Source organism: Mauremys mutica, chromosome 8 (genome assembly GCF_020497125.1).
Source record: "Mauremys mutica isolate MM-2020 ecotype Southern chromosome 8, ASM2049712v1, whole genome shotgun sequence".
NCBI lineage: Eukaryota > Metazoa > Chordata > Testudines > Geoemydidae > Mauremys > Mauremys mutica.
The window spans coordinates 55,596,153-55,619,227 of record NC_059079.1 but is presented as its reverse complement, the minus strand read 5'-3'; the positions used below and the strand labels follow the sequence as shown (position 1 = coordinate 55,619,227).

At 46.9% G+C, this 23,075-nt stretch overlaps 1 protein-coding gene across 1 annotated transcript in view; it reads right to left on the bottom strand.

Moving 5' to 3' along the window:
* Nucleotides 1-23,075, bottom strand: part of SHCBP1L (SHC binding and spindle associated 1 like) — a 49,208-nt gene continuing 26,133 nt past the window's right edge. Inside the window, exons 7-10 of the mRNA XM_045028302.1 lie at nucleotides 18,642-18,795; nucleotides 7,950-8,200; nucleotides 7,147-7,269; nucleotides 1-291 (exon numbers count right to left, since the gene is read on the bottom strand). Of these exons, the coding sequence (XP_044884237.1) occupies nucleotides 55-291; nucleotides 7,147-7,269; nucleotides 7,950-8,200; nucleotides 18,642-18,795 (765 nt within the window). The 3' untranslated portion in view covers nucleotides 1-54. The remainder of the gene's footprint in view (nucleotides 292-7,146; nucleotides 7,270-7,949; nucleotides 8,201-18,641; nucleotides 18,796-23,075) is intronic.

Sequence of the window (23,075 nt, the reverse complement as noted above, 5' to 3'; positions counted from 1 at the left end):
CTGTTGCTTTAATCAAACAATTTTTATATACCAAAACATACATCAAATGCATGTTTAACTATTAACTATGCTGAGACCCTTGATATCATCTAGTGTGTTACTACTCATCTCTAGGCTCAATTCATGCATTAGTTTGGAAAGGATATCTTCCTCTGCATCTCCTGATGCAGTAAATTCTAGTATCCCTCCTGTCGTAGAGAGTTGGTCCGTAGGCTGAAGGATGGTCACTCCATAACCATTGTTACTATAAATGTGATTATTTTTCATCTTCAGTTTAGGGACAGGAACAACCTGTTAAGGATTCAAAACAAACTAGTTTTGAAGGGTGCATTGTGCTCTTAGACACCTAAAACATGGCATAAAAGAATGCTTGCACTGTTCACATTCAAAAGAAACACATTTTCCTTTATAGTTCTTAGTATTCCTCTCAAAATGGCAATGCCTTATCTCAGATTTTTAGACCCTCTCATAACTGTTAAAAGGAGCAACTTAATTCAAATCTGAAAAGACTTAACAAATACGTTTTAACTTCTAAAACTACTGATTTTAGTACTAAGATTACAGTTTCAATTTATTTAAATTTGATCTAACATCTTTTGAAGCTTCCCACTTTCTACTGTTACTATATTTAAGCAAGTATCTTTCACAAAGTATAGTATAACTAGTAGCTTGCAATCCATTCACCATAGCCAGCTCTGCTGCCCTAGCAGCAGTTCACAATGGGACTGAAATTGTCAATCTTCCATTTTCTGACTGAAATCCTAATACTGCTCAGCAGTTTGATAGCACAGCTACACAAGACATGTGACCTATTCCCTGTCCAACTTACTATTTAGTACAGATACTGACGAGAGAACATTGTGAAAAACTGTTTTGCTGAGAATGAAATCAGGAAATTCATTTATTCCTTATGTATTTTTACTCCTACAGCAAAACCTATACTGTAATTGTCTCAATGATTACCAGCCCAGTCTTGCTCAATTTTTTTTAAGTGCCAGTTCCTACAAGCTCAGCCTGGTACCTGAGTGATTAACCATTGGAACAAACTACAGTGGGAAGTGGTGGTTTCTCCATTTCTTGATGGCTTCAAATCAAGATTGGAGGCCTTTATGGAAGATGTGCTTTAGTTCAGTTAAACAACTTGTTGGGTTTCACACAAGAGTAACTTGGTGAAACTCAACAGCCTGTGATCTACAAGTAGTCAGAGTAGATGGGACCATTAGTTTCTAAGTCAAACTATGAAAACAAGCTGTATTGGCTCATGGGCAAAATGCTATAGTTCTAACAAAACAAAACAAAAAAGATTAGCCTGTTAGCACATACTTAAGTCTTACAGATGGGAACTAAAATGTGACAGAAGTTGACTAAGAGGACCTACAAAAAAAATCATGAACTCAGGGTAAATTCTTAACTGTTGAGTAGAGCAAGTGAGATCATGTGTAACAACCAGTCAAAGCAGTAATAAAGGGAAACTTCTTCACACCAAGGCCTTCTCTTCAGTGGAAAAAAAAAAGGTATATTGCTAATTCAAGTTAGCTAACCTGAGGTACAATTCTAATGCAGGGCTTGTCTGCACTGCAGTGAACTTGAATGTGATGGTGCTTAAGTTGAGTTGGCTGGCCCATCAAGAGGTATAAGCTCAATTGAGCTCAACCCATTAGCTGCTCTCACTACCTTTCTGGAGAGTGAATGAATGCAAACTCCACTCAAATGGCAACCTCTACTGATTTCCCTTCATTCCTTTGTGTGCCCAGAAAGGAAAGACATGTTCTCCCACAATTCACTGGGAAAGTCATGGAGCACCTCCTATTACTGCAGCACAAAGAACCACGGAATATAACCTCAGAAATCTTAAGTGCCACACATGAGTGAGTGCAGTGCTAGTGTGAACACAGCAGCTTGAGTGTTTTGTAATGTGGCCACTCACACTAGGCTAACTCAAGAAGTAACTTGAGTGTAGATCATTCAAATTAATTCTGCAGTGTGTAGTTTTCGCATGAGTAAGGCTATGATTTTGTCATGGAGGTTGTAGAAGTCACGGATTCCATGACTTCCCAAGACCACCGTGACTTCAGCCCGCAGCGGCTGGGAGCTGCAGGGTACCCTCACGGGCAGCAGAGGAACCCTGGAGCTCTGAACAGTCCTCACAACTTCCCAGTGACTTCCAATTTTGTCGTGGATATTTTTAGGGTTTCCGTCAATTTTTCTTTCTTGCCTGTGACCTGTCCGTGACTTTTACTAAAAATTTTCATGACAAAATCTTAGCCTTACATATGAGGTAGCAGATTGAGGCCTGGTCTACACTACGTGTTTAAACCGAATTTAGCAGTGTTAAACCGATTTAACCCTGCACCCGTCCACACAATGAGGCCCTTTATATCGATATAAAGGGCTCTTAAAACCGATATCTGTACTCCTCCCCGACAAGGGGAGTAGCGCTCAAATCAGTATTGCCATGTCGGATTAGGGTTAGTGTGGCCGCAAATCGACGGTATTGGCCTCTGGGAGCTATCCCACAGTGCACCACTGTGACCGCTCTGGAAAGCCATCTGAACTCGGATGCACTGGCCAGGTAGACAGGAAAAGCCCCGCGAACTTTTGAATTTAATTTCCTGTTTGGCCAGCATGGAGAGCCCACCAGCACAGGTGACCACGCAGAGCTCATCAGCACAGGTAACAATGCAGTCTCCTGAGAATCGAAAAAGAGCTCCAGCATGGACTGCACGGGAGGTACTGGATCTGATCGCTGTATGTGGAGAGGATTCCGTGCTAACAGAACTCCATTCCAAAAGACGAAATGAAAAAACATTTGAAAAAATTTCCAAGGCCATGATGCAGAGAGGCCACACCAGGGACTCGGTACAGTGCCGTGTGAAAGTTAAGGAGCTCAGACAAGCCTACCAGAAAACCAAAGAAGCAAATGGAAAGTCCGGGGCAGGGCCAAAAACATGCCGCTTCTATGCGGAGCTGCATGCAATTCTAGGGGGGGTCCGCCACCACTACCCCACCCGTGTCTGTGGATTCCACGGACGGGGAAGAAGAGGAGGAAGAGCTTGTAGAGAGCACACAGCACTCCGTTCTCCCCAACAGCCAGGAGCTTTTTCTCACCCTGACGGAATTACCCTCCCAGCCCTCCCAAGCCACTATCCCAGACAATGAAGCCATGGAAGGGACCTCTGGTGAGTGTACCTTGTAAATATAAGACATGGTTTAAAAGCAAGCGTTTTTTAATGATTAATTTGCCCTGAGGACTTGGGATGCATTCGCGGCCAGTACAGTTACTGGAAAAGTCTGTTAACATATCTGGGGATGGAGCGGAAATCCTCCAGAGACATCTCCATGAAGCTCTCCTGGAGGTACTCCAAAAGCCTTTGCAGAAGGTTTCTGGGCAGCGCTGCTTTATTCCGTCCTCCATGGTAGGACACTTGACCACGCCATGCATGTAGCAAGTAATCTTGTATCATTGCATGACAAAGCCTAGCTGTGTATGGTCCTGGTGATTGCTGGCATTCAAGAAACATCTGTTCTTTATCTCGCTGTGTTAGCTCAGGAGAGTGATATCGTTCCTGGTAACCTGGTTGAAATTCAGGAATTTAAGTAAGGGAACAGAAATGGCCATTCCTACTGGGCTGTTTGCCTGTGGCTTAAAAGAAATCCTTCCCTGCAGGTAGCCAAGCGGGGGCGGGGGGAGGGGCGCGATTGGCGCTGAGCTTTTCCGCGTTTGGCTAGCAGGGATCTTTCCTGCTACCAGCCACGCGGTTGGGGGGGAGGGGGAAAGGGTGGTGATTAGCAGTGATCTTCCATGATACCAGCCACGCGGTTGGGGGGGGGGAAAGGGGAGTGTTTAGCAGTGATCTTCCATGATACCAGCCACGGGGTGGTTTCTGCTGCTCCACGTTAACAGGAAAGAAGCAGCACTCAATGGACTTTGCTTGCTATTTGGGAAAGGAGGGCACTGGATAGATGAAGTCTGCAGAAGACGAAAGACAATGGCTTACCATGGCCGCATGCAAGCAGAATTCTGATGCCCGGACCTGCGTCTGTGATCTGTAACACCAAAGCCGCAGGCACTCAATATTAAAATGCAAAATGCGACCTTGTAGTGAAAACACATGTGCTATGTAAGGTGAATAGTGTTGTTCACCGTGAAAGAGTATGACCATTGTTCTCTAAAATGTATCTTTTTAAATACTTCTCTCCCTTTTTTCCCTCCCTCATGCAGCTGCAAATTTTTCAAGCCTCCCTACTCAGTCCCGAAGGCTATCTCAGATAAGGCGGCGGAAAAAAAAGACGCAAGAAGAAATGTTTTCAGAAATCATGGAAGTGACCCGCAATGAAAGAGCTCATCTGAATGAGTGGAAGGACGTGGTAGCAACATACAGGAAAGATGCCAGTGACCACGAGGACTGCAGGGACCAACGTGAGGACAGGAGAGATGCTCGAGATGAGAGGTGGCGGCAGGAAGATCAGCGGTGGCGGGATGCAACTCTGGGGCTGCTGCATGATCAAACTGACATGCTCCGGCGTATGGTGGAGCTTCAGGAACGGCAGAAGGATCACAGAGTGCCGCTGCAGCTCCTGTGTAACCACCCTCCCCCCTCACCATGTTCCTTAGCCTCCTCATCAGGCAGATGAGTAAGAACTCGTGGGGGTAGGCTCCGTGCACCGGCCCACTCCACCCCAGTGGACAGCCCAACCAAAAGGCTCTCATTATTATGAAATTTTTGTAGTGGCCTTCTCCTTCCCTACTATTCTCCTCCCAAACCCCACCCGGGCTACCTTGTCAGTTCTCTCCCTCTTTTTATAATTAAGTAATAAAGAATACATGATTTTTAAATGAGTGATTTTATTTCCTTAGAAAGTAAGCTGTGATCAAAGGGGTGGGGGGTGGCTTACAGGGAATGAGTCAATCAGGGGGGGGGGTTTCATCAAGGAGAAACAAACACAACAGTCACACTGTACCCTGGCCAATGATGAAACTGGTTTTCAAAGCTTCTCTAATGTGCACCACTTCCTGGTGTGCTCTTCTAATCTCCCTGGTGTCTGGCTGTGCGTAATCAGTGGCCAGGTGATTTGCCTCAGCCTCCCACCCTGCCATAAAGGTCTCCCCCTTACTCTCACAGAGATTGTGGAGCACACAGCAAGCAGCAATAACAATGGGGACATTGGTTTGGCTGAGGTCTGAGCGAGTCAGTAATGTGTGCCAGTGTGCCTTTAAATGGCCAAATGCACATTCTACCACCATTCTGCACTTGCTCAGCCTGTAGTTGAACAGCTCCTGACTACTGTCCAGGCTGCCTGTGTAAGGCTTCATGAGCCTTGGCATCAAGGGGTAGGCTGGGTCCCCCAGGATAACAGGCATTTCAACATCCCCAACTGTTAATTTCTGGTCTGGGAAGTAATTCCCTTGCTGCAGCCGTTTAAACAGAGTAGTGTTCCTGAAGACGCGAGCGTCATGAACCCTTCCCGGCCATCTCACGTGGAAGTTGGTGAAACGTCCCTTGTGATCCACCAGTGCTTGCAGCACCATGGAAAAGTACCCCTTGCGGTTTATGTAGTGGGTGCCCTGGTGCTCCGGTGCCAAGATAGGGATATGGGTTCCATCTATCACCCCACCACAGTTAGGGAATCCCATTGCAGCAAAGCCATCCACTATGACCTGCACATTTCCCAGAGTCACTACCTTTCGTAGCAGCAGCTTAGTGATTGCTTTGGCTACTTGCATCACAGCAAGCCCCCACAGTAGATTTGCCCACTCCAAATTGATTCCCAACTGACCAGTAGCTGTCTGGCGTTGCAAGCTTCCACAGGGCTATTGCCACTCGCTTCTCAACTGTGAGGGCTGCTCTCATCTTGGTATTCTGGAGCTTCAGAGCAGGGGAAAGCAAGTCACAAAGTTCCATGAAAGTGCCCTTACGCATGCGAAAGTTTCGCAGCCACTGGGAATCGTCCCACACCTGCAACACTATGCGGTCCCACCAGTCTGTGCTTGTTTCCCGGGCCCAAAATCGGCGTTCAATGGCTAGAACCCCATTACCAGCAGGATCTCCAAAGCGCAGGGGCCCGCAGTTTGACAGAATTCTGTGTCCATGTCCTCATCACTCGCGCTGCCGTAGCCGCCGCCTCCTCGCCTGGATTTGCAGGTCCCGGTTCAGAATTGACTGCACAAGAATGCGCAAGGTGTTTAAAACGTCCATGATTGCTGTCTTCACCTCAGCAGGGTCCATGCTTGCCGTGGAATGGCGTCTGCACAGTTCACCCAGGAAAAAAGGCGCAAAACGGTTGGCTGCTGCTGCTTTCACGGAGGGAGGGGTGAGGCTGTATGCAGAAACACCAGCGGCAATGTTTTTTGCCCCATCAGGCACTGGGATCTGAACCCAGAATTCCAATGGGCAGGGGAGACTGCGGGAACTATAGGATAGCTATGGGATAGCTACCCACAATGCAACGTTCCGGAAATCGACGCTAGCCTCAGTACATGGACACACACCGCTGAATTAATGTGCTTAGTGTGGCTGCGTGCACTCAACTTTATACAGTCTGTTTTACACAACCGGTTTATGTAAAATCGGAATAATCCCGTAGTGTAGACGTACCCTGAGTTAAAAACTATAATGGATCTTGGGACTGCCTCTTTCCCCTAAAAACACACCTTCTGTGCTGCCTCAAAAGAAGCTCATGCAGCAGGGACACTCCACCATTTCCCCCTCCCCCTCCAGAAGACTGGGCACAGGGACCCCTTCCAAGACAGCCCTTCCAACCACCACCACCACCACTGCCCAGCATACCAGCCTCTCACTTTTTTAGGTACCAAATGCCCTTACTCACAGTTAGCTCTCAGCGCCATGATGCATAGCACTTCAGTAACTGCTGTACATTTGGTGTCTAAGAAGTTGAGAAGTGTGCTGGGACACTAGAGGTTACATGATAGGATTCATGAAATTCCACACTAATGGTTGGTAGTCAAGGACTTAGCCACTGGATTCTTGAATTAGAAATTTTAACTAAAGAAATGCAATTTTTAGAATAAACATGATGTTCCACATTTCGTTAGCTTCCACTAACTTCTGCATTTGCATCAGTACAGCTATTACTTTATAGAAGTGTCAGTTACAGTTGCTAGGAGAACACAACACAGTTAGTTACCTTAATATTAATTCCACCTAGGGCACCCTGTGAACTCTCACTGGTTTTGAAGTTATTGCAGTGGTGAATTTTGTTACCCTCCAAAATGGCTGTGCTTCCTGGGTGCAGCTCAACACCAGCACCCTGTACATTAAAATCAAAAAATTAAATCCTGAAAGTAAGGATTGCCACAGGAAAAGCATTCAGAGTACAGTCAAGTATGTAAAAAGTGGTTCTGCAATTTCGTATGAATATAAGATGTCAGAATTGGTCCACTGCAATTTATTATAGTGAGGAATGGAAACCCATAAAACTATGCAATTATGGGACCTTGCAACTCCTGCTCACACTGGAATGAAGGATGCAGTGGAATCTTTTACTATTCATTGCTTAGCGTTTATTACCTTAAAATTACATCTTCAGGGATATATTTTAGTCTCTACATCAAAGTGATTTACATGTAAAAAGTACCAAGCATGAAAATATTGCTTAATAATTCTCAGTTTGGTTTTTAATAAGTAGGAAAGCAACTCCCAGCTAACACTTAATTCCAAAGGTGAGGATAGCACTCTACCTTAGTAACACCACAAATAAAACAAGGCTGCTGCCCTGAAGAGCTTAAAGAAATTTGCTCCAGAAAATTGGAAGTTAACTGAAAATTACATGTAAGTTTTCAAAACAGAATTTGAACTTGAGATATTTCCACTTGCAATTTAACAACAGTATTTGTCCTTTAAAAAAAAAAAAAAAAGCTTCTGTATGCATGTTAACATTTTATACTTGTGTATTAAATTTATTTTTTGATATTCATGCAGACTCAGTACCTGAGCTCCAGTAATCTCACTGTTTGTAATAGTCAGAGAAGCTCCAGTAAGCACACAGACTCCAGTTCCTTCACATTTCAATATACAGTTTACAAAAGTCATATGACCAGATTCAACCACCACAATACCATCAACAGTCCCTTGTTGTACTAAAGTGAGGTGCATTAGTTTCACATTTTGCGCTTTGGATACCACAAAACTCTCATGAGTAGGCTCTGAAACGATCACAATTTCTTCTGGCTTCCCAGCTCCTAGTTGAAAGAAGAAAAGCACTATAAACATTTATTTCCACACTATACATAAAGCAGTGAATACCTTTTTGCTGTTTGATTAACTGTTACTCATTTTAACCCAAACGTTGTATTTCTCAGTTAGGTGTTTTAGTTTTATTTTAAGTACCAAATTAATTACAACGAATGACTTGCGTGTAAAAAACGACTCCCTCCCTCCCTACCAACCAACGCCCAGTGGTTTGAACATCGGCCTGCTAAACCCAGGGTTGTGAGTTCAATCCTTGAGGGGGCCATATAGGGATCTGGGGCAAAATCAGTACTTGGTCCTGCTAGTTAAGGAAGGGGACTGGACTCGATGACCTTCAAGGTCCCTTCCAGTTCTATGAGATAGTTATATCTCCATATATTTTTTTTTTGTTTAACCTTTCATAACTGATGCTGTTGCTCATGTCCATTCCTAGTAGATGTGTGTACGCCACATGCATGATAGCCTCTCTAGTCCCTTGAGGAACTATCTAACCAGGGGGTTATCAAATACTGACAGCCCCGCTGCACCCAGGTGGAAAGAGGAAATAAGAGCCAGATGCACCTTGATCAATGAGACTGCCAGCCCCTGCTGCTTTAAGTAGCGTACCTAGCCCAGTATAAAAGAGATTGAAGACTGTGGCGGAGGGGTGCCCTTCTGCAAGGACCAAATAGAGAACCTTTTCTGCTTGGCCAGATAAGTGGCATGAGTGGAGGGCTTTCTACTGCCAAGGAGAATCTCCCTAAGTGAATCGGAGCATTGGAGCTCTAACGAGCTTAGCCATGAAATTTCCACGCTGTGAGGTGGAGACACACCAGGTTGGGGTGCTGGAGGCAGCCGTGGTCCTGCATGATGCCTGGAATCATGGGCAAGGCCATGGGCATGTCCACCAAGAGGTGTAACAGCGTGGAGAACTAGTGTTGGGGAATCAAAAATGTCTTGTCCTGCTGGCCCTTGAAGAGGACCTTGTGGACGAGAGGGAAAGGCGGGAACACATATCGCAGGCACCCCATCTGCGAGAAGAGAAAGGCGTCTGTGATCAAGCTGGGCCTGTGGTTCAGGAAGGAGCAGAACTGCTGGCACTTCCTATTGTTCCGTGTTGCAAACCGGTCTACCTGGGGAGACCCCCACCTCTGGAAGATATTGCTGACGACGTCCGGGCAGAGAGACAATTCGTGGCCATGAAAGGATCTGCTGAGATGATCGGCTAGTTCATTTTGTGAACCCGGCAGCTATCATGCCTCCAACTGTATTGAGTAGGTGATGCAAAAGACCCACAACCTGAGGGCTTCCTGGCACAGGAGAGAGGAGTGAGCAACACCGTGTTTGTTTATATAGAACATCACTGTGGTGTGGTCTGTTAACACCAATACACATTTGCCCTGGAGATGGGCCTGAAATGTCTGACAAGCTAGACACACCGCATGCAGTTCCCTGACGATGTGCAGCGATAGTTCTGCCTGGGATCATAGGCCTTGAGTTCTGCGGTCGCCCACGTACACACCCCACCCCAGCACCAATGCATCTGAGACTAGCAAGAGCGATGGCTGAGGTTTGGAGAAGTGTACTCCTGCACAAACTACTTGTGGACTGAGCCAATAGTGGAGAGATTAGAAAACCCAAGCAGAGAGCGTGACCAGTCTGTCTAGATGGTCCCGGTTCAGCCTGTTTCCTTGAGCCAGCCATGCGTGAAAGGGACGGAGCTGCAACCTTACATGCTGCACCATGTAAGGGCAAGCTGCCATATGTCCGAGCAATTTTAGGCCGTCGTGTAGAGAACCAGTGGAGACCTTCTATGATGGTGCTCATGGCCAGAAAACAAGACTTGAGCAGGAACACCCTGGCCTGAGTGGAGTCCAAGAGGGCCCCGATGAATTCTATTCTCTGAGTGGGAATTAAGGTCAACTTTGCCACTTTGAGAATGAGACCAAGTCTGAGAAACATTGTATGCACCAGGTTCACGTGTTCCTCCACCTGGTCTTGAGATGAGCCAGTCGTCCAAGCACAGGAAGAGTGATGCTTTCGAAGAAAAGCTGCCACAACTGCCATGCACTTCAACACCTAGGGGGCCGCTGATAGGCCGCAGGGGAGGACTATGAACTGGTAGTGCATGTTGCTGACCACAAACTGCAGAAACATTCTGTGGAACAGGATTATGGAGATATGGAAGTACACGTCCTTCAAATCAAGGGTGGCGTACCAATCCCCCGGATCCAGAGAGAGAATGATGGAAGCCAGGGAGACCATCCGGAACTTCAATTTCTTCATGAATCTGTTGAAGTTTTGCAGGTCTAAAATGGGCCTAAACCAGGGGTCTCAAACTCAAATGACCCCGAGGGCCGCATGAGGACTAGTGCATTGGCCCGAGGGCCGCATCACTGACACGCCCCCTTGCTGCCCCTGGCCCCACCCCCAATCCACCCCTTCCATGAGGCCCTGCCCCTGCCCTGTCTCTTCTCCACCTCCTCCCCTAAGCGCGCGGCTCCCCGCTCCTCCCCCCTCCCTCCTGGAAAGTGCTAAGCGCCACCAACAGCTTTTTCAATGCGCTCTTCCAATCCTTGAAATATGTCACGTCCCGTTGTGATACCCTTCAGTGGCATTAAGTCTAGCAATTCTTCAGTTATATTCAAATTGCAGTCCACACCTCTAATGAACACTGCACACTGTGCGGTATCTGATACATCTGTACTCTCATCAAGAGCAATTGAAAATACTTCAAAGTCTTTTGCCATTTGAATCAATTGTTTTTGCACATTATCAGCTAAATCCGTTATCCTGCAGGCAACTGTATTTGCAGACAAGCTTATGCCTTCAAAAACTTTCTTCCTATCAGGACATAAAATTTCACTGGCCTTCATAAGACATTCTTTTATGAATAAGCCTTCTGTAAAAGGTCGCGATGATTTAGCTATCATTTCGCTTATCACAAAACTTGCTCTTACTGAATCTTCGCTAGACTTGTTAATCCCTGAAAATAAATTTCTTTGCTTGGCAAATGCTGCTTTAAGTTGCTGAACTTTTTCCTCTCGGATTTTTCCGGTGAATGCATCATATTTTTCACGGTGCATCGTGTCATAGTGCCGACGCACGTTATACTCCTTGGGAACAGCAATCGTTTGCTGACAAATAAGGCATTGAATTTTATCTTTTACCTCTGTGAAAAAAATAAATTCTCCCATTTGTCTTGGAAAACTCTCTTTTCTTCCACGAGTGTTCTTTTTTTTTGACGAAGTCATTTCCAAGCTGTTTTAATAAATATATACACTCAGTAATGCACCTCACTCAAAGGACAAAACACGCACTTAGATTTACTGCCTAAGGCTCTGGGAGGGAGTTTGGGTGGGGGAGGGGGTCTGGAGTGCAGGCTCTGTGCTCGGTGCAGGCTCCAGGCTGCGGCAGGGGGTGGGGGTGCAGGCTTTGGGACGGAGTTTGGGGATAGGAGAGGGTGCAGGGGTGAGGGCTGTGGGGCTGAGGGTGAGGGGTTTGAGGCATTGGAGAGGCTCGGGGCATTGGAGAGTCTCAGGACTAGGGGCAGGGCAGCCTGCCCTGGCCCTAGTGCAGGGGGGCGCTAGGACCCTGCGGCAGCAGGTGATGCCGGAAGGAGGAGTGGAGTCAGCGTGAGCTCCCGGGCAGGCTACCAGCGGTGAGGGGGCAGCAAGTGGGGGCTGGTAGACACTGGGGGGAGGCGCGTGGGGGCGGCAGGTGGGGCCAGGGGAGAGACCCGGCCCCAAACATTGGGGAGCAGCGCGCGGGGAGCTTAGGCACAGAAAATAACTCGGGGAGGGGGGCGGGGGTGAGGAGAGTTTGGCGGCGACAGGAAGTAACTGGGGGAGCTCCGCGGGCCGCAGGGAAGAGCTCCGAGGGCCGCATGCGGCCCGCGGGCCGCATGTTTGAGACCCCTGGCCTAAACCCACTCTTGGCATTGGGGATTAAGAAGTAATCTGAACTCCAAAGGAACTTCCTCTACCGCCCCAAGCTGTAGGAGTGTTTGTACCTCCTATACTAGAAGTTGCTCGTGAGAAGGGTCCCTGAAGAGGGACAGGGAAGGTTGGTGGGAGGGAACAGAATTGGAGAGAATATCCCAATTCTACAGTGCTCAAAACCCAGTGGTCTGAGGTTATTTGAGCCCAGACACGGTAGAAAGGGGATAGATGGCTCACAAAAAGAGAGGAAGGATCCAGGTATTGAACTGGTACTCCATCCTCGGGCACATCTTCAAAAGTTCGGCTTTGAGCTCAAAGGCTGCTTAGCCTGGCCCTGGCTGGAGGAGGACTGAGATGGGCATCTCCTGTTACTTCTGCCCTGCTTCCTGCTATAGTCCTGGCTAGGAGGGGCAGAGTAGAAGCATGGGGTGACCTGGGGCTTTAAATGGCTTCCTTTGAGGGGCTGGTATGTGCAGCCCCATAAACTTGAGGGTCACCTGTGAATCATTAAGGGTATGAAGCCTTGAGTCCGTCTGTTCCGCAAAGAGGCCGGAGCAGTCAAAGGGCAGGTCCTGGATTGTATTGTGGACCTCATGCGGGAGCCCTGAGACCTGCAGCCAAGAGCTGCACCTCATGGCTATGGCAATGGCCATATTGTGGGTGGCAGAGTCTGCTGAGTCCAGGGCAGCCTGAAGAGAGGTCCTGGCAACCACCTTGCCCTCCTCCAGGACTGCCCCAAACTCGGAGCAGAAGTCAGCTGGAAGCAATTCCTGGAATTTGGCCAGAGAACTCCAGGAGTTACAAGCATAGTGGCTCAGGACCACTTGCTGATTCACTATGCGAAGCTGGCCCCCCCTCCTGCCCCCCCGGCGGAGTAGACTTTCCGACCAGAGGTCCAGCTTCTTCACATCCTTGGATTTGGACGTTGGCCCCGGTTGCCCCTGCTGCTCCTTGTGGTTAGCTGCCTCTACCACCAAGGTCCCAGGCTGGGAGTGGGCAAAGAGATGTTCGTACCCCTTAAATGGTACAAAGTGTTTACACGCCACCCCCTCGGCAGGATGGAGGCAGGTGTGTGCCACAGCACCTTGGTGGTATTTTGTATAGTTTTAATGAGGGGAAAAGCCACCCTCAAGGGCCCTTCAAGAGCCGGAATGTCCATCATTGGGTTCGTGTCCTCAGAGGCCTCCTCTGCCTGCAAGTTCAGGTTCTGGGCCATCCTCTTGAGGAGGTCCTGATGGGCCCTGGTATCCATAGCAGGCAATGTGGTGGAGGTCCCTGCCACCGCATCATCCGGGGAGGACAATGACAATGCCCTTGGTGGCATTGGGTTTTCCTGACCCTCCGGCTCACAGGGATCCACCTGTGTGAAGCCCCATTGAGCGGAGCAGGTGGCAGCTGCAGTACTGAGTGCCACAACCGCTATGGTGCCAGTGCCTGTGTCGGTACCCAGCCTTGACTGTTTTGTTCGGTCTGGGCTTCTGCATCCCGACCACGGGGAGGCTCCCTGGTGACAGAGGAGGTAGATGGAGGTATCCGAGCCTCTGATACCATTGACAGGGACCTAGAACTGGGCCCCTGGGCTTGGTGGTAGGCCCATGGAGTCCAAAAGGGCCACTGAGTCAGCCCCTGCCACTGCGGCAGCCAGGACAATATAGGCACCAGCTGCCACTTATCCAGCCTTGGGCTGTGCTGGGAGCAGTACTGGCTATGCTGGGATGTGTAGGAGTCCACCTCTGAGGAGAAGTCTGAGCCTGACCATGGCGGTGCGGACCTAGACAGTGCCGGGGAATGGTGCCGCATCACAGGCTTGTTCCTATGACGGATGAATGCTGATACCACTATCTGTGCCAGAGCACGAGCCGGCGGGGCAGGAGACTGTGCAGTCATGGCGATCAGGTCCCTTGGTGCCTCAAAGGTGTCTGGTGTGAAGGGAAGATCCAGTTCCTCCTCTAGCTCCTCCTGCACTGGGGAGTCCACCAGTACTAGACTCGATGGACCTCCCCAAGAGGCCAGAGTCAACAGTGCCAGCATAGACGGGCCCAAGGTTGGTCCACTGTCTTAGTAAGGGAGTGCCCCATCCTCTCTCTTTTTGTGCGCCACTGAAGACTACGAGCGGTGTCTCATACTGGAGCTGGTTCTCGGTGCCAGGAAGGGTGGTGCTGAGGCTCCCCAGATGAGTCCTTTTTTGGTGCCACGGCCTCCCGCACCGAGGCCGGCGCACTAAACACCGAAGTGCCCAGCCCTAGGTTCGACACTGTCTGGGCTAGCTGAGGGCAAAGGGCTGACTTCATCAAAAGGAGTTTCAGCTGAAAGTCCTGCTCCTTTTTGGTCCTGGGCTAAAGCCCTTGCAAATTTTACTGTTCGACTGGTGTCCTTCTCTCAGGCACTTGAGACAGGAGTCATGTGGGTGTCCCTTGGGCATGGGCTTGAGGCAAGACCCACACGGCTTGAAGCCCTGAGACCGAGGCATGCCCCAGTCCCAGAGATGGGATTGTGAGGGAGGGGTAACCCCCAATGTAAACTTAACTAATTACAATTATACAAACTATTTATAGATAGAGATGAGAAGAGAATCCACTAGGGAATCACTTGTGAACGCAAGAGAGAAGCTGCTCCAATGACCATTACTGGTGGTAACATGGAACTGAAGAGGCGGCGGGTCAGCAGGGACCTATATACGGCGCCACTTCAGGAGGCTCCACAGCTGACATGATGGGTACCACTAGGGAAAAACCTTCCAGTGATCGTGCATGTGGCACGCACACACTTACTTGGAATTGACATGAGCAATCATTCAAAGAATTTAAGTTATCCAAATTTGTTCCCTCTCCAGATCTACTTGTTTGTATGTGCCATGTTGCACTGAACAAGGACCTAATAATGATACACATTTTAACATGCTGGTCAAATGCCAAGTAAAAATAGCAAAACATTATTATGCTTTCCTCAATCTTAGTTCTATAAGCCTGGTGCTCAAAACACAGAAGTTCTGAAGACATGGAGAAACAAGCATCACTGTGGAGACAAATTCTGAGAACTCTATTTGTTAATGCAATACGCAGCTGTAGTGCTGTCTGTTAACACTTGAGCATGACCAGGGAAGCAGTAGCAGAAGAGATTTTTAGAATCCACCTTACTGCTCCATTCTAGAAAATATATCCGGAGCTTGGTCTCTCTCAAACGGTCAGCTTCTGCAATTTGCCCAAAGAAATGAAACTTCCTTCTACCCGTTCTGTTAAGTTCCACCAATGGAGAGTCCTGAGGATTTAAAGAATATTCAGCAGAGCTCCTATATGATTCATATTTGGAGTGTATTTTGCTTCCAACACCACTAGATATCTGCGAGCTCCTGGCACCAATGAATGACCTTAAAAGATCTGCCTCTATATCAAAAAGATTCACATGTCAGAGCTGATGTTATTGACATCCGAGACTTCAGTACTTATAGAAGTCATAGGCATAACAGTCACGGACCCTGATCTGTTTTGAATTGACTTTATTGTGGAATTTATTCCTCATTTTCCTGGCTTTGAGACTAAAAGAGGTCTACTCTATTCCTTCACAGGACAGCTGATTCAACATCAGAGTCAGGATTTGAGCTTTTAAAGCCTCTTTGAGGATGGCATAAAACCTCTGCTGCTTACTGGTGCAGACTTGATATTTGAAGGCTCTGCACACAGTGCAGCAGTTTGGGGAACAGGCTTACTGCAAGCAGAACAAATAGCAAATGTGTATGTCTGCCTCAAGGAACCAGGAGGGAAATGACATACACTGCTTAAATCCACCTTTCTTATCAGAATCCTTAGAAATGTGATCATCCGGGATCAAAAAATCTGAGAACTCTAAGTCCAAAATAAAAATAAAATGTGCAAGGCAACAACCGTTTTACCAAATGTCATAAGTTAAAGTTTGGGATGAAAACAACAGAAGCCTATTGAGAGGGCTGGATCTGCATAGCCTTTTGCAGTCCATGCTATGAACATCTGCTATGAGAGGACACTGATGTAGCCTTAAAGAAACTGATTTGCAGAAGGATCACAAAGTTCAGCCACAGATCTCAAGTTTGAATAGGCCGAGGCCACCTCAAAAAACCTTAACTTTATTTCTCTATTCTGAGTTTACTGACCATAATGCTACATTAACCTATTTTGCATTTAACATTACTTAGTTCTGTTTATACAGTAAAGCCTGTCTTAAGTAAATATCTAAGGGATCAGCAAAGATTTTTTTGAAGGGATGTTTTGAAGTGGTCTGATGCTGTTGCCTGTTAGTGTCACTGTAAACTCTCTAATGGAGCTGCTCTAAACCAACGGGGGAGAGCTCTCCTGTTGGCTTAACTACTCTGGCCCCCGTGAGCGACAGAAGCTATGTAGGTGGGAGAAGCTCTTCCGCTGACATAGTGCTGTTCACACCGGCGCTTATGTCAATGTAACTTATGTCGCTCAAGGGGATGATTTATTCACATCCCTAAGCAACATAAGCTTTGCCAGCATAATCTGTAGTGTAGTCATAGCCTTAATTTCCTTTCTCATGGATGTTTTGAATGAATGACTCAGTGGCTGAAGACACAGTGCACACATGTATTATGGACATATTTAACCTTGGCGGATGAGACAGATAGGATCTAGGAATAGACAATTTCAATACACCATTCTTGAGCATTCATTCATTAGACCTACCTGCTCTGAAGTCTCCTAGGACCACAGAGACATTTGTTCACCGCAAGCAAAGCAAAGAGGCTGGGGACAGAGGCTGCCATTTTGGAGACCAGGATAGACAATCGCTCAGAGGCATGACACGAAGTTACAGAGCTAGCAAGCTTGGGTAAGCCGTAAGAGGAATACTTACTAGCATATCTTCTGTTTCTCATCCATTTTAAGTAAACTCTCCTGAAGGGAAGGCCTGACTAGATTTAAGAGAAACCAGTTTAGGGAATAATCTGGAAGGTTGAATGGGAGTTTAGAACTTGAATTGTCCACAACTGGGATGCAAGAGGAAGTTTAAGTGCACCTGGATTGTTGCCAAATAACTTTCCAGAATGCGATTGATTAATTGCTTATTCAAGTGTGACACTAGTGGAAATCTATCAAGTTGTGGATTGACTAGGATCTCAGAGATATCTTCTAATCTAAGGTCTTGCCAGATGAAAAAGAGTGCTTCTAGATGCAACGTCATCACTTTTAGAGGAAGCCATTCAAGTGCTGAAAGATGAGATGGAGAGTACTTTAAAAATAAACTGTTACAGATACCAAAGAGTGCAAAAACCTGTCAATGTCAAAAACAGATTCATTCTTTTTCCAATAAAAAGGATCTAGAGCTTCAATTTTGCACCTGAAATCAGTTGCACGTGTACATGACAGAACTGAAGTTAAATAATTTGTGCCTGACATTTTGCACTTGCACTGAATTGTATATGCATGATTGGCAGGCCAGTTTAGACCCTATTAAAAATTAGGGCAAAGCATCTTATACCAATACTAAATGCATCAATACTATTGGTGTTGGCCAAGCTAAGGAAAATTTTTCAAAAGGCTTCAGTGAAGAGGGACATATACTTTGGGGCTAATTATTGAGTTTTAGTTTTAATTTTCAGTTCCTTCTTGGTTTAGTAACCTGAAGAAAAAAAATCTAGTTGCTAACCTGTCGAAAAAGGATATAAAAAGTTTTAGTCCTCACATTTACTACTTCCATCTTCACTTGTTAATTAGGAATGCTGCCATTTATCAACAAGACTACTACATTACTGGTTTCTTAACAATGAATAAGGCTAAGATTTAGTCATGGGTATTTTTAGTAAAAGCCATGGACTGGTCACGGGCAATACACAAAAATTCACCATCCGTTATGTGTCCATGACTTTTACTATAAATACCTCTGACTAAATCTTAAAGGGGCTGCTGATGGGGAGCGGTCATCCTGGGGAGCTGCTGCTGGTGGGGGCGAGGCCAGCTCCAGCACCAGCTGCACCGGGGATGGCTGCCAGGGGCCACCTGGGGAAGCAGCTACTCTGACCGCTTGGGGACCATCACCGGGGGTCACCAGTAGCAGCTGCACTGGCCATCTGGGGCCTGCTGCTCAGGCTGTCCCCAGGGCCACTCCAGCAGCGGCTAGCTGCAGGGCTGCTCCAGGAGGGGCCAGTGTAATTGTCCCTAGGGCCACCTGAGCAGCTGGCCCTGGGGTCAGCCACACTGGCCCCCACAGAAGTCACGGATTCCATGACTTTCCACGACCTCTGTGACTTCTGTGACAAACATGGAGCCCTAACAATTCTTACTGAATGAATATATCACTAAATTCCTTATATACTGCATTCAGTTGCACAGTATTTTAAACCGGGGTGACTAACATTTTATTCTGTCTAATGTTTTCAGATTCAGTGTTACTAATCCCATCAGAATTCCCAGTGGGTTCCCTCCGCCTCCCTATTTACTTGTAGTAATTGCTGATCTGAAAGACTGCTTTATATAGTTACAATTTGTAACATTAAAAGTAAGTAGAATGCACTGCTGACCTTGAATAATAATATCCTCAGTTAACATGGAGAGGTTTAGAGCCTTATATTCTCCCGGGAAAATGACCACTTTATCGCCACTGTAACAGCTATCCAAAGCCATGTTTAAATTATCATGTTGTTGAAGCAGTGTGTCAACAGAAAAATCCTTAACCTGTACAGGAAAGAGGGAGCAACAACTATTAAGACAAAACACACACAAACACCATGAAACGTTTGAATTAATAGCCAATCTTTTGAAATCTGCTGCACTGTTATTTCTTACAGTGTCATTTACCTTTGTAGAGTTAATTTCAAACAGCAGGATTGCATGTTGGATGTGGAGTCCCACGTTCCTGCCCATCCCAATCCTGTGGAACATTCTCGAGCTTCCCTGGCTGCAGAGAGCCGCATAAAGGGAGTGACAAAAATGAATCTGCTCCTTTCCTGCCAGCTGCCATCTTTGCCATAGCTAAGCTTTCTCCTCCATGAGACCCTGTCTGATCTCCAGCCCCCTCCTGCTCTTTCCCCCTTGACTTGGGGATTAGTTGCGCAAAATAGAGTAGACTGCATGTTTGGAGTCATTTGGCTAAACTGTGGCAGCTGATCCCCATCAGTAGCTCCCCTTCCATGTTCCGTTGCAAGAAGAAAATCTTCAGCCCATGTGGAGACCAAGGAAGAATGCACCTGGTCCCATGTCCCAGAGGAGACTCCCACCATTGCTGCTCCCCCTTGGCCCAAAACTCTTCATTGGAGGTGGTCAGAATGGAGTACTGGGAAGGGGAAACACAACCCTCATGTGAAAGGTAACAGGTTGATGGTCGTTGAGAGCTCGCGAGGAGGGGGAAGAGATATTAGGGAGTGAGTGTGATATGGCTCAGTGCCTGAGAGTGTGTATGATGGGTGCATATATGTCATAGGGTGGCTGGCCCTGACTCCCCTTATATCTACCTGTGACAGGATTTTTTAAGGAGAGCAAAGCCATCTAGGCAACTAACTAGCTAAAACATACCTGGGCCTGATAAAAGCCTCTCAGTTGGAGGGAAGTGCTCCCAAAGACTCTAGCACAGTGGTGGGCAGCCCGTGGGCCCCACGCGGCCCACCAGGGTAATCTGCTGGCAGGCCGCGAGACAGTTTGTTTACATTTGCACAGCCGCCTGCAGCTCCAAGTTTGCCATTCCTGGCCAACGGGAGCTGCGGGAAGCAGCGGACAGCACATCCCTGCAGCCTGCACCGCTTCCCGCGGCTCCCATTAGCCGGGAACAGCGAACCGCAGCCACTGGGAGCTGTGGGCGGCCATGCAAATGTAAACAAAGTGTCTGGTGGCCTGCCAGTGGATTACCCTGAAAGGCTGCATACGGCCCGCAGGTGGCCCACCACTGCTCTAGCAGGAGGATAACTATGGCCTGTTCATCTCCAAGCTGACACATGAAAGGAGTAAAAAAGGGGCCAGCTGGCATAATCTTGCTCCAAGGGGAGTTCTGTGGATGTACTCTTCATCTGAGATGCATGAGTTTGTTTTGCATGTTAACCCAGCTCTGGAATGGGTGCTAGGAACTCCTGAACTTGGAAGAGGATGCTTGTCAGCATTAGCCCCCAGTCAGAAGAAGGGATGGAGTTGAGGGGCATTATGAGATGCAGCTTTTTATACTCCTGTAAAAAAAAAAAGTTAATAAAACATCACAAAGAGTGTATCTTGTTCTGTTCCCAAGTCTGAGTAAATCATTGCATGACCTCAACAGAATAAGAGGGCACCAGGACTGCAAGGCCACACCATGCCCCAAGTAGGCATGCTTAATGACATCTACCTGTTACAATATACTATTGGCATAAAGGAAGAAAAAGTAAATGATGAAGGGAGGAGGAGAGAAAGATAAGGGGAGGGATTAGTAGAAGGAACAATTCATAATTAGGGCCCTACCAAATTCACGGTACATTTTGGTCAATTTCATGATGATAGGATTTTAAAAATTGCAAATTTAATGATTTCAGTTATTTAAATCTGAAATTTCAGTGTTATAATTGTAAGAGTCCTGACCCAAAAAAAGGAGTTGTGGACTGGTTGCAATATTAGTGTAGGGGAGGTTGCAGTATTGCTACCCATATTTCTGTGTCTATCAGCACATAGTCATAGATTCCTGGAGTAACAGTACAAATGCCTTTCATACCAGACAAGGTGGGTGAGGTTATATCTTTTATTGCATCAACTCCTGTTGCTGACAGAGACAAGCTTTCAAGCTTACTCAGAGCTCTACTTCAGGTCTGGGAAATGTACTCAAGAGTGTCACAGCTAAATACAAAGTGGAACAGATTGTTTAGCATAAGTAGTTCATACATATTTCAAGGGACCTTTCAAGGTGAACAACCCTGCAGTGATAGGGGGGAAAGGAAAGGCGGGAGGGAAAGCCAGCTGGGGGGACTGTTAGTGGGTTATAGATTGTTGTAATCTATAAATCCAGTATGTCTACTCAATCCATGATTTTTAGTGCCTTGCAAAGTTATGAATTTAAGCTCCCAAGCTCATCTTTTGAAAGTGTTGTGAAGGTTTCCTTTGAGGATGAGAACAGATAGGTCAGATACAGAGTGATCATTTTGTGAAAAGCATTCAACCACAGGTGATATGGTGTTTTTTTGTCTTTTATCATTTTCCTGTGTAAGTTCATTTGAGAGCATAGTGGGGCTTCTCTCACATATTTGTTATTGGGGCATTGAGTGCACTGGATGAGGTACACATGTTGTGATAGGCATGTGTAGGACCCATGGATCTTGAAAGGTGTGGGAGTGTTGATCACTGTAGTAGTGGAGACACATCTGCAGGTTTTGCATCTGTTGTTGTGACAGGGTCTGGTGCCACTTTGAATTGGTATGTTTTGGTCTGTGGGGAATTTGCTTCTGATTATGAGCTCAGAGAGGCTGAGGGACTGTTCGAAGGCCAGAAGAGGAGTTTAAGGAAAGATATCTTTCAGGATGCGGTCCCCATCAAGTATGGATTGTGGTTGTTTTGATGGTACCTCCATGTGGGTTCCAACGTTGGGTGTTAGGTGACAATTATGGGGGTGTGGTTAGAGGAGGGTTTATTTCTGTATTGAAGCACGTTCTCTCGGGGTATTTGGATGACCTGTTCCATGAAGCAATCTACTTCTCTGGTGGAGTGTTCTTGTTTGGTGAAGGCAATTTTGCGTGAATTGAGGTGTATACTCAGACTCTCTCCTCAGAGCATATTCTGTGGTATCTGAGTGCATGGCTACAGATAACAGATTTCTTGGTGTCTTTAGGGTGCCTACTGGATTTATGAAAGTAGGTATGGTGACCTATGGGTTTCTTGTATATAGTTGTCTGTAGGGTTCCATTGTTGAAGCTGATATGGGTGTCCAGGAAGTTGATGCTAGTGTGGGAGTGTTTCAGAGAGAGTTTAAGGGATGGGTGGTGGTGGTTGAAGTTGTGGTGGAAATCTATGAGGGAGTTTAAGTTGTTGTCCAGATGATGAAAATATCATTGATGTATCTCAGGTATATCATTAGTTTCTAGTGCATTCATGCCAGACAGAAGCCTTTGAGCTTTAGGATATTTATGTAGAGACAAGCTTCTTGAAAGGGCCATAGGTCCCAAGTTTAAAGGTGCTCTAGGAGAGCCTCCCTAAGTGAGGAAGTCTGGTGAACAGTCTTCAAATGCAGAGGAGCAGAAGGAAAGGTTACTCGCCTTGTGCAATAACTTCAGTTCTTTGAGGTGTGTGTCCCTGTGGGTGCTCCACTTTAGGGGGGAAGTGCGTCCTGGCACCGTCGATCGGAGATTTATGGTCTCGTGCATGCGTAGTTGGTGTTTTGCGGTGCTGTTGGTGCCGCGTGTAGCATGCGCATGACCTGAGCCCTCAAGTTCCTTCTCTACCGCAGAGTCCTCACTGTGAACGCCACAGTAGAGGGGAGGTGTGTGGGTAGTGGAGCACCCACAGGGGACACATCTCAAATAACTCCAGTTACTGCACAAGGTGAGTAACCTTTCTTCCTCCTTTGAGTAGTGTCCCTGTGGGTGTTCCACTTTAGGTGACTGTAGAGCAGTGCTCCTCTAAGGGCTGCAGGGACTTTGGGTTCAATTGAGTCACTGAGGTAAGTACTGTGAGGTCCACTACGGCGTCAGCCCTGGAGTCCTGTGTGACTGCATAGTGCTTTGTGAATGTGTGGACGGAGGCCCAAGTGGCTGCCTTACAGAGCTCTAGTATTGGAACATTATTAAGGAATGCTACTGAAGATGAAATGGACCTAATAGAATGTGCTCTAATGTGCTCCGGTGGTTCTGTATTCCAGATATGGTAGCATGTTTGAATGCATGTGGAAATCCATTTGGATAATCTCTGAGTGGATATAAAGTCTCCTTTCAAGCACTCAGTAGTAAAGATGAAAAGTCTAGGGGATTTCCTGAAAGGTTTGGTTCTTTCAAGGTAGAACACTAGCACTCTTC